The sequence below is a fragment of the Falco naumanni genome, chromosome 2 (assembly GCF_017639655.2).
Source record: "Falco naumanni isolate bFalNau1 chromosome 2, bFalNau1.pat, whole genome shotgun sequence".
Taxonomy (NCBI): Eukaryota; Metazoa; Chordata; class Aves; order Falconiformes; family Falconidae; genus Falco; species Falco naumanni.
The window spans coordinates 103,237,750-103,252,577 of record NC_054055.1 but is presented as its reverse complement, the minus strand read 5'-3'; the positions used below and the strand labels follow the sequence as shown (position 1 = coordinate 103,252,577).

At 45.7% G+C, this 14,828-nt stretch overlaps 1 protein-coding gene across 1 annotated transcript in view; it reads right to left on the bottom strand.

Annotated features, from left to right (window-relative positions):
• ADAMTS5 (ADAM metallopeptidase with thrombospondin type 1 motif 5) overlaps positions 1 to 12,379 on the bottom strand; it is a 46,867-nt gene extending 34,488 nt beyond the window's left edge. Inside the window, 2 exon segments of the mRNA XM_040582847.1 lie at positions 11,324 to 12,167; positions 12,169 to 12,379. Coding sequence (XP_040438781.1) covers positions 11,324 to 12,167; positions 12,169 to 12,266 — 942 coding nt within the window. The 5' untranslated portion in view covers positions 12,267 to 12,379.
• Positions 12,380 to 14,828: the final 2,449 nt, after the last annotated feature.

The window sequence follows — 14,828 nt, the reverse complement described above, 5'->3', positions numbered from 1 at the left end:
CTTCCATCTAAAGATATCAATGCAGTTTAAAAGAACAATGACCTAATCCCACCCTTGGTAAAGTCTTTTTTTTTAAAGCATTTTCATTGACTTTAGTAGGATTTTAATTTGTTAGTTAAATTTGTATTTCTGCAATCCATACAGAGGCTCAAACTTCCACTGAGTTAGGTACTCAAAATACATGCCATAGAAGCATTTCCTCATTGACAGTAAAAACAGAATATTGTTTTTATTTATAGAAGGTGAATCAGGGCAGAGAGAAATCTTCACCTTTCTTCTTGGTCCTTGAACCAGAGATCATCTTTCTTTTCCAAAGGCAAGTCTTATCCTTGCACTTAAAGAAATGAGATTACTATATATTCAGCCCCGTGTCACATCTGTCAAGTAGTACAATGATTAATAATGTATCACCCAATATACCAAGTATTTAAGCAATTCTCAGCAGTTGCTTAAAGGGTCAGTGATATGACTGTAAAATCCCTTGATTCCTAGTCTTACTAGTGCAACAACTTGATCACATTTCCTACTTGTAGATATAGGGTGTCTCTAAAAACTATGCAGGTAGCATTAGTTTTTTTCTTTCCATTCCAGGATGATAATGATCATGATAATGATGAAGACTGCTTTGGTCAGATGTAGTTTTGATCATCAACAGTAACTTTTCAGAGCTTCTGAAGCAGAGGGAACAATACTAGTCTGAATGTACTTTTTTTTTTTTTTTTGGTTGAGAAGAAGCATGTACCATGCTATTTGAAACACTTCAACATTTCATTTTGGTTGAATGAAATTGTCATTTTCAAGGCATGATAGTATTATCAAATGTTATTAGCCAAATGATCAAAGAGTAGCTTTTTCCCCTTCATTTTTAAGACTCTATTCTTCCTTTCAGATCTCCTTTTACAAAGTCCTTCTTTTATGAAGCCTTTCATAATTAAGCCATCTGAGTAATAGATATCCTGTGTGGTTTCAGGTCCACAATGTTCACAGATTAGGATAGTTTCTAATTTAGGCAAACTTGAAAATGCACAGGATTCAAATCCCACTGAATTAAAGGAAAACACAGTGACTTCACAGATACTGTGACAGAGCATCTCTTTACAAAAAATAGTGTATTTTTTTTTCCCCAAGATGAAATAAAGAAATTTTCAAGCTAAAATTACATAGCAATATTACATATATGGATCAAGAATTTCGGGATTAGTTCTGGCTTCCAGGTGTCTGGGAGTTCTTTTTGGTAAGCGCGCTCCTGATGCTACTTAATGTCAAGATTTAAATGCTGCAGTACCGATAAACTAAACAGCCTCATGAGAAGAGGAGGAATAAAGTTCAAAAGTATTTAAGTTTCCAAATTTTCACAGCTATAAGCCATGGTTTAAAAAGAACTTCCATTCTGTACCAGTGCAAATAATATATAGACAATTCTGACCCTAACCCCACTGGCTCCCACCCTTGACATCCAATTATCTCCCCAGACTTCACCTCTGGCTCTGTGACAAGTTACACAATAAGGATGCCCATTTTCAAGTACTTTAAAAGAAATGCGTTTCTTTTTTCCAGTTTTATTTAGGCAAATAAATTTACTATCATTTTCAGCATCTCTGGACAAATGTTGGAAGAAGCCCTAAGAAAGCTCATGGTATCAAACATCGGGGACGTATTACAAGATACAATCCTTAAACTCCTATTACTTTTGCTTGGGTTAATACCCATTTAGCCCTTTATGCATCACTTCTGAATCTGGCCTTTTCAGTCTAAGGGTACATTTTACATAGAGTAAACTCTGTGTAAATCTAAGTGGTTTACCTACAGCAGCATGAATAACAAAACTCAGAAAAAATGCATGTGCAAACAGTACCAATAAAAATACCTTTTCATGGTGACATAATCAGTCTAAATAAGTAAGTGTAAACTGTATAGGAAGCAAGATACCTTTATATTAGTGCAATTTGAACTGAAACCATACAAGCAGTTGAACTGAAATTCTTATATAAGTACCAAAAAGCACATAAATCAGACAGAAAGCAGCCTACTGGAGGAGGTCTAGATTACTCTCAGGTTGACAGTGCCAATAACACTATAAAACATTAATTCAGGTCTTGTCTCTGCATGCAGATTCTGTGTCATTTGGTCCTTTCTTGTATTTGGGTGTCATTATCGCACACATACTTACATCAGTACTGCTCCCATTGTGGGCACAGTTCTATCAGCACACAGATGTCTTATGGCAGTGCACGATTTATTTCCGTTTGCATACCAAAAGAAGCTAGGCCAGTGATATGGCTATGAAGCTATACCAGCAGACGCAACCAGACCTCACATCGATTCTCCAGATTCGATGACACAAGTATAATTACAAGAATACAATCTATTTAAGCAGGCAAACCCACAAACTTCCTCAGAGTTACTTCTAATGGGATGTGTGGAGTATGGAAAATTATGACAAGGATGTTAACAGTAGACAGCCCTTCTGACTCTTGGCTGGTTAGTAATCCCACCGTCAATATTTTGAAAGCTATGCACAGGATTGCATTACACCACCTTCATTAGACATCAAAGAAATAGCTACATACATATGCAAGCACTAATAGACATAGCAATGTTTGGTTACTTTTCATATGTTATGTGTTACTGACATTGCACCAAACTACGTGCCCGGGTTCTCCTCAGAAATCCAGTCACTTCATCAAACCGCTGTTCCTCCATTTCCATCATTTCTCAGAGTATGACACATATCCACACATCTCAGCATCCCACTAGTAACTCTCAAGGCAGTGTTCACTTGCATAACAGTTGTCTAGGCAAAACAAAGCAGGCTTGTACTTCATGAAATACCTTAACTTTGGGTCAGATAAAATTAGTTTCTTGAAGGGCTGTATTAGTTAAAGGTTGCTCCTAGGAAATCCTACAGCAGAAAATAAGTGATTCTGAAAACTGCTTATCTGTAAAATTAACTAGCTCCAACACCCCACAGACAGATGGAAAACAGCTGTTTTCAGGTGATACGGGACCAACGATCCCCGTAAAGGAGGGGAGCAACCTCACTGTGGTCAGAAAGTGGCGGACAGTGATACAGTAAAGCCCCACTCCCTTCAGCCAGCTCTGCAACCACATCCAGGCTGCCTCCTCAGCAGTCTATGCAAGGTGCCTACCGAGTCCCAGCTGGGAAGTGGTGGAGAAGCCTTGTAAAGGATCTTGGAAACAAGGTCAGGAAATATTTTCTGGCATTAGCTTCTTTGCATGAAGCTGTGGTTGGGGAGGGATGTCTATGGGTTGCCCATCTTCTGCTAGAGCAGGGCATATATTGGCTATGCTTTGAACAGAGAGCATGTACTGAGCTTTCTGGGTTTTGTTGCAGACTTCAGTCCTCAGTGACTGCATGAGGATGCTTTTTTTAAGCTAATGCTGACACTGTCAATAATCACTTAGGCAGATTACTGAAGACTCAGCTCCATTATGTTCTCAACTCACAGTCTCATTTATTCTTTATTTCTCTTGCCTCTGCATGATTTGAACTTCAATGTAGCATCACATAGTATGTATTATATATATAATTGAAGCCTACCAAGTGGCATCTGTAAGACAAATATTCTGAAAAGTTTGCTGTCAGGTCAACTCACCATCCCCTAGCTACACGGTCCTTCCCAACAGCATGGTTTTGAGTGATGTTATTGAAGATCACATCTGTTTACACTTACACTGATGTAAATCTTTATGGCAAAATTGCTTTTGACTTAAATGTCCTGTAGCTGTACTGGCAAGAGATTATTTGTTACCAGAAACAATAGTTACCTTCTTGGTTTTCCCAGGCACTCTTGGAAAACACTCTCAGAGTTTTATGAAGTAGTTTCTGGGAGTACAGTGTAAGTTTTTATTTCCCTTGTAAATTTTTTTTTTTTGTTTTTTTTTGGGGTTAAAAACAGGCCCTGATGTAACGCTGCAATCTCAAAAATCTGTGTGGGTCTTCTCAACTTTTCATACTTAGCTAAAACACTAGGAAAGCCAGGACTCATACGATACTTAAAATCAGCTTCCAATTACTATTTCACTCCGCTGTATCACTTCTATTTAAAAAATTAATTGCTTACTCAGATCTGTATACTCATGCAGTTGACACCAAATAGTGGCAGAAGCTTTGAAGAATGTTTCTTGATATTTCTAACGAAGGAACGAAGAGTTTGGCCCTTGATCTGCATTACAGTAGTTTCAAAATAGAAGAATGACTAGGAAATGCATTTGCTACGCAGGCGGCAACAGATCTTAAGACTTAAGCTTTGGCAAAGGAATGACTTAGGAAAACTGAGTTGTACATCATACGACTAGTAGTTAATTAGACAGCTTATTAAAGGCCAAGTTTTCTTGGCATTCATATGTACATTAAGAGCAGCTGGCTGTTTGCCATGTATACGTGGCATTGTTGTGAATGAAGATAACCGTTGTGGCACCCTGCTGGAGCAGCTGATTTATTTTACCTGAAATCCTGTGATTTGTGCAGTACACATAAAAACAAGGATCAACTGTTTAGTGAAACCTGATATTAGACCAGAGCCAGTGGACTGGATTCAAACCAGGATTTAAGCACCAATGTGGACAGTTTGGTGGACTGTAAGGGCAGAAGAACAAAACTGGCTCACAGTCCTCTGCTCTTTGAGTTACCTACCCTTCTTAGATAGGCCTTGGAGTCTGTGACCTTATGGGCCCCAAAGTGCCACAGTTCTACAGTCCTGAGCAGCTTAACACTTGGCTTATACTAAAGCTTGACTGGGGTTGAGATGCTCAATGCTTCTCCATCTTTTCCCTGAGGGAAGCAAGCTTACAGACGTTCTCAGATCAGATGTTCAAGAAACCAGCTGGATTAGGCTATCAGGCACAGCTGCACATCACCTTGTTTTAAAGCACAGCTAACAGCTTTTACATCTCTGTGTGTCTGCTTGCTTGCTTTTCTGGTTTCTTGACAACAGCTCATCAGTTAAAGCCTTTGTCCAGCAAGAAGGTGATCCAGCTTCAAATTCCTTTCAGGGAAGAGGATACTCAATAGCATGTCGCTCAGGGGAGTGCACTATGGTCTTCACCAGACCATGTTCTACAGTGAAGGTCTGCACGTGCCCGTGCACGCAGGGAGCTGTGGCTCCTCCTGTGACAGCCCATGTGTGAAAGGTCTCCCTAGCCCAGGCTGCAGTCAGTGCTTATGGCGCTTGGTGAAGGGACCTAATATTTGGTCCCTGTTCCTCAGGCTGCTTCTGTATTTTACAGTGAACAGTCTTGTGGTAAATTACAGAAACAGTCTTCTCTCCATGCTTTGGGAACCCAGAGCGCCTTGCTCTAAGCGGTGCGCTCCAGTCAGCAGCTTCAGGTCACGATTTCTCTCCTTCTCACCATATGAATCTTAAATTACTTGCTAAACAGTGACATAGCTTTGGTCTGAGGGGTGGAAAGTTTCCTTAACACCTGGAACAGCTTACAACCTACCGGTTAAGGACCTCTCCTGGGAGGTGGGCGATACAGACCTAAAATCCCTCAAGCAGAGGAAGGAATTAAATACGGCTTTCTGACTTCCTCCAGCAGAGATCCCACCGCAGCCCTGCACCGGGAGGGTGGGGCCAGGCGGTACGTGGGACCCACACCCCCACCCTCCCGCACGCCCCTCTGCAAAGTGGGTGAAAGCTGATTAATGGCACAGCAACGCAGAACGGCACACGCGGAGGAAAGTAAGATTCACCCCAACAGAAAGGATTATGGCTATCATCTGGAAAGGCAAAAGGAGCACGAGACCAAAGCTGACAGACTGCAGAACGTGTAATGGAAGTAGGGGCTAACTGGTGAGCAAAGTAATGAGGGCATGGTCTACGTTACCCCTCAGCCGATAGTATGACACAATGACACTTAAAACTCTGACACTTTACAATCCAAAATGGTGGAACGCTGCCCCTGCTGTGAAAACTCCTCTTCCTGAGACACTAGTGGGTCCCACTCATGGGGACGGCCAGGTTTGGGCATCAGGGAGAGGGCCTGGCCATCACTGTGAGGTGAGGAAGGACTCACTGGGACATGGCTTTGTCCTCTGGCCATATTTTGAGAGGATTACTGAAGCCTGGTTGCCTTCCAAGGAAAACCAGAATGGTGAGAACTGTCATACCTACCAAAACAAAAATCACCTATTTTCCTCCAGTAGTTTTAACTTAAAAATTGAGGCTGTCTTCCTTTAAGGTTAATATGATAAATACAAGCCTGAGTTTTGGGCATTTGAATCTCAAATGTACAGAGCTGTCTTTCTGATTTCTAAATAAGGTGAAATTTAAGAAAACCCAATATATATGTGGTGTCTTGTTGGGCTCAGTTTAGCACATGCATGCTATACTTGCTGGCTTCAGAAACTACCTCCTCACCAGACTGGATATTTAAGCATGTTCTTATTTTTCCTCTGTATGGTACAGGGACCCTAGAAACTTATCATCCAAGGACACTGCAACAGAGTATTAGAAATACTATTACAAATAGAAATCCTAAACTGTATTAAGCTTTTATGCTCTGAACGGACAGATTAACAATTTTTTTTTTCCCCTAAAGCACAGAAAGAAAATACAGCAGCATTACACAAACCAAAGATTAATTTAAAATACTGACAAAATGCACATAAAGCATTTGGACTTCACATGGGGAGGGGAAGGGCAAAGTTTCATTTATGAAGCTGGTGACTTGTGAATAAGGAAAAACGTAGGATGTAAGTTGCCTAACCCATAGATCCTCTGTGAGGAAACGCCACACCATCTCTGTAGAGTAGTATGAATCACGCTACTTCTCCTGCACAAATTATGTCCCACTTTATTTTCCCCAGGGACATTATCTAAATGTATTAGATTTGCAACAAAACTGGTGACAACTCTGAAACTGATAGGTACATCACATTGTAATTTCTTCAGACTAATAATACTAAACATTAGTGAAATATATGCTATTAACCATTGGTGGAGTGATCTGTTTTATTAATGTGGAATAATAATTGTAGGAAGATGATAATGCAGAAAAGAAAAAAAAGAAGAAGAGCCAAAGAAAGCATGTGTGCCATGCAATGAAATTATCATCTATAGAGCTAAGATAATCTAAAGCTTCCTGTTTTATTTCAACAGCACTGTCAAATTGACAGTTAAACTAAATCACACACATGAGACCCATATAATTACTGTGCAGAAAAAGGCAGGCCAGCGGCCTTTGGCTCTAGCAGGAACTTTTTGCTACAGGCAGGCATGATGGTACTATCATAGATTATGCTAACAAGCACTTAGGAAAGTATTTTTCCTTGTTCTTGTTGCCTGTATCTGCTGTGAGATACATCTATTTTAATTTTCATATGATTCAGAACTGGAGGGGAAAGAAAGTAAGAGAACTGGATTTTGTCCAAATGCATTCAATAGTTAACTTGAAATTTAACTAAGGGTCACTAACGAAAAAGATTGGATGAATTCTAGAGGATAATTGCAGAGCAGGCTAGACCTTGGAAAAGAACAGTTCGAGTTCAAGTGCAGTTTGCAAGTCACATCATGTATGTTTTTCTACTGTGATAAATAATATGGCAAGTATTTTGTTGCACCCATAAAACCCTGAAGACTGAAGATAATCCACTTCCAGCTTCCGAGAACTGTTCATAATAAAAAGGCCTGAAACGGACAAAATTCTAAATTTACTGTTGACTTCACTTCCATTGAGAACAAAGTGAGCTGATCGCCAGAGGAAGAGGGGCTTTACAAGCTCTTTCTCCTCTCCACCACACAGCCGCTTCTCTAGATGGGGCAGAGGACTCACCTGGCCACCAGATGATCAAATCCTTGCCTCACCATATTCCACAGAGGATGCTCTGAGGATGCATGCAGCCCAAAAATTAACAGCTGCTGTCAAGGACTCAACTTGAAGAGTAGGGGACCCATGTATTTTCTAAGGCTGTTACGGCCAAGAGCCACCTATAAATCCTATGAAAGCTCTCACTTATTAGAAAATGTTCACCATTTGGTACTGACAAGTCAGACCTCTGTCAGGCTTGATACTGGCCATCATGGATCAAAACAAGAGATTGAGACCACTGGGAAAATATACTGCTCCTTACTAGATTTTGGGAATTCAAATAATCACTCTGGGACCCAGCTAAGTTTCTGCAATATTTAGGGATAGATAAGTTCTGCGTCCACTGAAGGTTTTCACAATCTCCTACACAGGTGATAATAATGACCCAACACGTTACTGTAGTTTTCATTGCAGTTACAAGGTAAACATAGGATTCACTGGAGCTAATGGACAGCTACGTGGTCCTTGCCGCCACTATTAAGCAATACCGAGCCTTAAAATAGCTTTAACATATTGCCTGTATCACCCAAAACTGAACTCATGTTCGTATTTATTTACTATTTGCTGTGCTCTGCAGCAAGATTGCTTTAAAGCCCTTATCAAATTAAATACAGGTTATGACTGAAAGTGAGTTGATGTTTTAATCCAGAATCAGTAAATCTCCTTCTAAAAATCTTTTTGCATGGGAAGTACTTCCTAGTATGAATGATGATGATGACAGTAACTTAAACTGCCAGCACTAATTTTATAATAAGGGAGAGCTGCCAGCACACTTGTAGTCCATCAATTGTTTTTAATTTATCTTTCAACAGGTGATGGCAACAGAAGAGGAGGAAGTGATGGTGCTGAATTCTGACAGGACTCTTCCTAAAGAACTCAAGCTAAGCTACTATCTTTTCAGGGAGCCTTTTTTTGGTGTCAGAAATAACATCCAAGTGAATGTCACTTCAGAACAAAGATAATTATTATATTAGAGACTTGTATGGCAACAGGCATGCATAATTTAGATTCTAACTACACATAAACAGTTACATACAGCTGAGGACTTGCGTTTAGCTGACAAATGATTTGCAAATATTTTTCTGTTGACGCAGAGACACAAAGTTCAAGGTGGCCTCAGTTAGTAAACAAAGATGGAAAATTTACCTCACACATTTACCCCATGCCTAAAACCCAAGCCATTTAGAAGAAGACATCTGGATGTTCAAAAATTAGCATGACGATATTCAGAGCCCATCAAAACATGCAGCCATGGCTTGGCGTCTAGTAGCTAAGCAACGTACTTTATACATTCAAAACATAGTTGTAAAATTTGGATCCTCCTGCCAATTGCTGACACTTCCATTGAAAAGCTAAACTGGAAAAAATCTCTCTTTAGTTCAAAGTGGGGTTGTTTTCTCTGGGAAACATCTCTACTGCTTTTTCATCCTTTAACCCTTTTTGAGTTTACATTCCAAGAGGAGCAAATAGATTCATGTTGACATTTTGAGTGTAAGCATATAAAAATCGTGTGGACTCACACATACGCCCTGCAAAGAACATCATGAACACATGTAGCAAGAAACTACAGCCTTGTTCTTACTGAGTCAAATACTGACATGTAATGCCAAACAATGTGCGTGTGCACACAGCAAACCATTAAAGCAGATTAAGTTATACTGAATTGCACTGCAGAGCTAATCCTATAGTTAAACCTGTTAAAATGTAAACCAAGAAAACGGAAGCCTGTGCTTTTTTCTTGCAAAGCATTTGCATGCCTAAGTAACAGTGCAAGCAATATCTGCATTGTAATAGTGGAAGGAGACCACAGGAACGGTGACATTTTGTTTAGTTATGTACTACTTACATGCAAAAGACGTAACTCTATGCATGGAAGATGCATTGCTCATGAGTCTTTGAAAGTAGATTACTGATTAGCTGAACACTCTTATTCTGGCAGGAGGGCATCCATGCAAAGAATTACAGATAAGCATCTGTAAAGCAAATGCACTTTAAATTCACATCCTATCTCAATCCAAATTAACTTAATAATTGATGTTAAAATTCACAGTCTGCCACCCTAAGAGTTTCTGAATTGTAATAAATCCCAGGGAAATAAATGGGAATACTGGTGGAGAAAAACAAACTTTAGCGAAAAGTGATGAATTCTGGCCCCAGCTTAAATAATAAGCTGTTCAAAAGGATGTTTACAGCAAAAAGGAAGAAGAGCATTCTGACCCAGCCTAGCTAGCCTGTTTTCATTCAGATTATCACGATAACAAAATGAAAGCTTGCAAATTAGACTGACGGACTTTAAACTGCTAAAAAAGGCTCCTGCTGCACAAGTGATGCCTGACTGACACAGAACCTAATGTTTCAACTATTTACAGCTATAAAAGCAAGCCAGGCGCTTTTTTTCCCCCTTCTGGAGCAACTCCTTCCACAAACCATCCAAAGCATCCTTTTTGGCTGGCTCCTATGATGTAGAAAAGCAGGCGAACTTAAATGAACGGAAAGTCATGCAGCTATTTTTTTCGTACTTGGGGAAGGGAAAAAAAGAAAACACCAAACCCAAACCACTAAAGGGATATTCTTACAGAAGAACTTCACTGCATAAACTCTGCCACATGTCTACTAGAGCAATGTCCCTTAACGACCTCTGGCAATGCAATTAATTAACCAACTGGGCAGGGAGCAAGGCACAGTTCTGCATGGGTAATACTATCCAGATCTGACCCACAGTTGATCAGGACACCTATTTTTCATTTGGGGAATGAGAAAGAGACTGAACCCCTTAGTACCAGCCCAAATCAGTCAAGTTCTGCAGCTCTGTTTACCTGCGGTTTGCATTTATGTCCTACCCTTGAACCACAAGTGCTGCTGGCTTCCAGTGTGGCAGAGCTATTCTTGCTGGAAATAGCATCTTAACGCACTCAGCATGGAAGTTGTGTGTACTTTTAAGGTGTTATCCACCATTTTCACTATCAGGTTTGTTTGGGGACTGATTAAGGCTAAAGAGTGCTATCAGCCCTTTTTGCCTGGACCACCTTTGCAGAGAGAGAGGGGCTGTGTGTGAAAGACCTCAATGCAAAAGCCAGAACAACGTCACTTCTCAAGCACAGACACACCAGGCAGCCTCAGACGAGTCCCCCAACCAGGCAAATTACTACCTCTCCACCTTGGCACGAGTCCCAGCACTGCACTGGCACAAATGACAGTGAACCCATAGTGGGGATGACCTTGCAGGGGAGGGGGCACACACGCAAACGCATACCCCATTTGTTGGGTTTTCAATCCCTTTTCCATCCCTGGCAGCTGTGCACATGGGTGCTGGTCCCCGAGACGCCATGCAAACCAACAGAAAGGCCAAAGGTGTGAGTGGGGAGGCAACCGCCGGGCAACGCAAGGCAACGTGGCTGCAGGGCCACCAGGCCGGCTTGCCGCAGCCCAACCACCCCGCGAGACATCGTTCGAGGGACACCAAGTTGCTGTCAGCTGTGGTGATGCCTACCTCGCGGGTGAAGAGGATGGCGGCATCGTAGTGCTCGTCATGGTCGTCGTCGAGGCGGTTGTGCTGGTGCTGCCACTTGCAGAAGTTCTTGAGAGTGGTGGCGGCATTCCTGTTGACCTCCAGCCCCTTCTCCTTCTCGCCCAGGGCCACCACCTTCACCACGGCCAGCCGGACGTGGTTCTCCAGGCTGGCGTGGGCGTAGAGCCGGGAGGCGATGGAGGCCAGGGTGAGCAGGTAGTGCTGCAGCCCCTTCCCGTACTTGCGCACCATGGAGGCGTCGGCCACCAACAGCAGCTCCACCTGCCGGGCCCGGGAGACGGAGCGACGCCGCCGCCGCCGCCGGCCGTCCCCCGCCGCCGCCCCGGCCGGGTCGCGGGTCTCGCAGCTGGTGCGGGCCGGCACCGTCTCGAAGCTGAAGCGGTCCCTGAAGAAGAGGTGCGGGGCGCGGGCCGGGCCCTCCCCGTAGATCCGCGGCCCGGCCGCCTCCGCGCCCCGCCGCGCCGGCCTGACGGTGTAGCGGGAGCGGCCCACGGCGAAGAAGCCGTCGAGGCCGCCGCAGAGGTTGAAGACGGCCAGGGAGCGCGGGCTGCCGTCCACCGTGCCGCGGTAGTAGCAGCGCGGCGGCCCCCCGGCCCGCGGCGCCCGCGCCCCCACCGCCTCGTCGCGCTCCAGGTCGAGGAGGAAGCGCTGCCCCCCGGCGTACAGGACGTAGCCCGCCTTGCCGCCCCCCGCGTAGGTCGGGTCGAGGCGCCGCACGACGCCGCCGGCCCCGCGGGGCGGCGGGGGGCGGCGGGGCGGCCCGGGGGGAGGGCCGGGCCGGGGCCGGGGCGGCGGGGCGGCGGCGGGGGGGTGGCGGCGCTCCGTCGTCGGCAGGTGCCGGCGGCTGGGCCAGAGCGAGGTGCAGCCCGGCGGCCAGCAGCAGGGAGAGCAGCTTCGGGAGCATGCCTGCCTGGCCGGCGGGAGCGGCCGCAGCGGCGGTGATAATTAATAGTAGTAATAATAACAACAGGAGTTGGGGAGGGAGGTGGAAGGAGCCGGTCGGCGGAGTGCAGCAACGTAGTTAAGGGAAGGAGAGAAGGGGGAAGGGGGCGAGGGGAAAAAAAAGAAAAAGAAGAAAAGTTCTCTCTCCCAAACTCGAGTCAAGTGTGAGTGGGAGCGAAAAAAATGTCAACAAAAGCCGCTCGCGTGTGAACTTTGTGTTTCTCTGCAGGGAAGAGCCGGGAGCACATGGAAGGAGAGAGAGAGAGGCAAAAAAAATCCCAAATCACTGCTGCTGGGGAGGCGGGGGTGTGGGGGGGAAAGGGAGAAAAAGGAGGAGAGGAGGCTCGGACCCGGCAAGTAAAGAAGTTTGAGCACTTCCCACTCCTCTTCTAGTTCTCTGCTGTAGTCACCGGATCATCACCAGCAGCAGCAGCAGCAGCAGCAGCAGGGGCAGGGGGCAGGTCTGCTGCGACTCGGCACTTTCTCGGGCTCCGGTGGGCTCCCTTTCCTTCTTTTCCCCCTTTTGTTTTGAAGAGAAGGAGGAGAAGGGCAGAGAAGAAATTCAGGCACCAAAAACCGCCTCGGTCGTCTCCGGTGAGATGGTTAAAAAGGAGAAAAAAAAAAAAAAAAGGCAAAAAAAAGCCCAAGAAGCGGAAAACGTCCCGGATTTTTGTAAAAGCCCCCTCCCTGTATCTTTTCTGTTGTTGTTGTTGTTATCCCCAGTCTGTCGATGTGAACAAGAGGAGAAGGGAGAGAAATGTGAAGATGAGAGGAGGTGGAACAATGAATTTATAGCGGAATGCCATCCTGCAATGGCAATTTCAACAATTCGTCACTGCAGGCTGCCTCTTAAAGGGAGAGCTTCAAAACCACCACTCCCACACTTCCTTCTCATTTAATCAGACAGAGGGAGAAACTTGAGGGGAGGGGGAAGGGGGGGCCTGCGGGGGGAGGAGAAAAGGAGGGAGAGGGAGCGGGAGAGAGGGAGGCAGGAGAGGGGAAGAGCGGGAGGAAGCCGGGGAGGGGAGAGAGACCGGGAGAAAAAAAAATACGCTTGTGTGTGAAAAACGCAAGGTTTCCCTCGAGTCGCTTAAAGGCACAGTCACCCGGGTTCGAGGTGTCACGGCTGGCCGCGGACGGTGCCGCCCGCTTACCTCGCGTCCTGCCCGCTTCCCCGCTCTCCGCCTGCCGCCGCCGCTCGTCCGCGCTGTTCGCTGGGGGGGCGGTTTACCCCCGGCTCTCGGCGGGGGGAAGCAGCCGGGGCTTTCCCCAGAGCGCCGGGGATGCGGCGCGGCCGGGGGCGGGGGGCGCGCCCCCGTGTCCCGGCGGGGCCCCGGCCGCTGCCCCTTCCCGGGCCGGCGGCAGCACCAAACTTCCTGCCTTTGTCTGGGCCGCCGCGGCGCTGCACCCGGCCTGTCATTAAGTCCCAGCAAGCTGTCATCTCGCTCGGGCGGCCGGCGGTTTCCCCCGAGGAGCAGAGAGGGCGGGAAGAGTTAATGCTTGCTCTGACCTTTTGAATGACTCCCGATACTTAGATTATCCCCCCCGCTGACTGGCACACACATCCACTCACCCTATCCCCTCGCCTTCCTTCCCCCGCTTCGTGCTCCCGCAGGGACACCACAAAGGGCAGAGGTCTGCACGTACGTTTTCATCTGCCCTTTCCACCTTAACGTTGCCCGCAGAGCGAGGGGAGGCTGGCACACGGCTCACCCTCTGCCGAGATCAGGGGCTGGAAGGGGGCTGGAAGGCAGCCTGGGCTCCGGGAAGGTGAGAGGAGCGGGACCCGCTGCCGCTTTCCTCCTGCCGAGGGGCGCGACCCAGCATCCCCAGGTGCCTGGGCTTGCACCGAGCCAAGCAGTGACGCATGGCGAACAACAGACTTATCTCCTGTTTCCTCTCCGCATCCCAAGACGCGTGCCGGGAGCAAGTGCTCTCTAGCTGCAGGACTCCAAAGGGGACGCATATCTCCCACCTGGCCCTAGCCTGCAAACGGCACCTCGGTCCCACCACCCTACCGACAGGGGACTGATGTCCCCATGTGCAATTTGCTTTTGCAATGTGCAGATGTGCTTTGCAGAACCAGGACCGTGGCGGTGGGATGTGCAGAGAATGGTGGAGCAGCACCTGCCTCCAGCTTCCAGAGGCTGCTTTGAGAGGAACACTTCTGAACGCTTCTGTAAAGAACAGGTTAACTACTGCAACAGACGTTTCAGAAATTAATATTCCAATGTAAATGATTACATTAACATAACCCTGAGGTTATACTTGTGAAATATTTAATGCACCAAACTTCTGCAGGTGTTCTTTCTTCTTTTTCCATTTTTCCGGAAATGGTGATACCTGCGAACATAAGTTCATTTCTCAGCCTCCTGGTATTTCTTTTTCTACATTTCAGTATTTTACTATCATCAAAAATCCTTGACTGCAGTCAGTAACTTCCAAAATTAAGAGTTATAGATCAGGAAGGTCACGTGACATTTTTGGGGCATTGGTCCAGGACTATTCAATATTTTAAAATGTA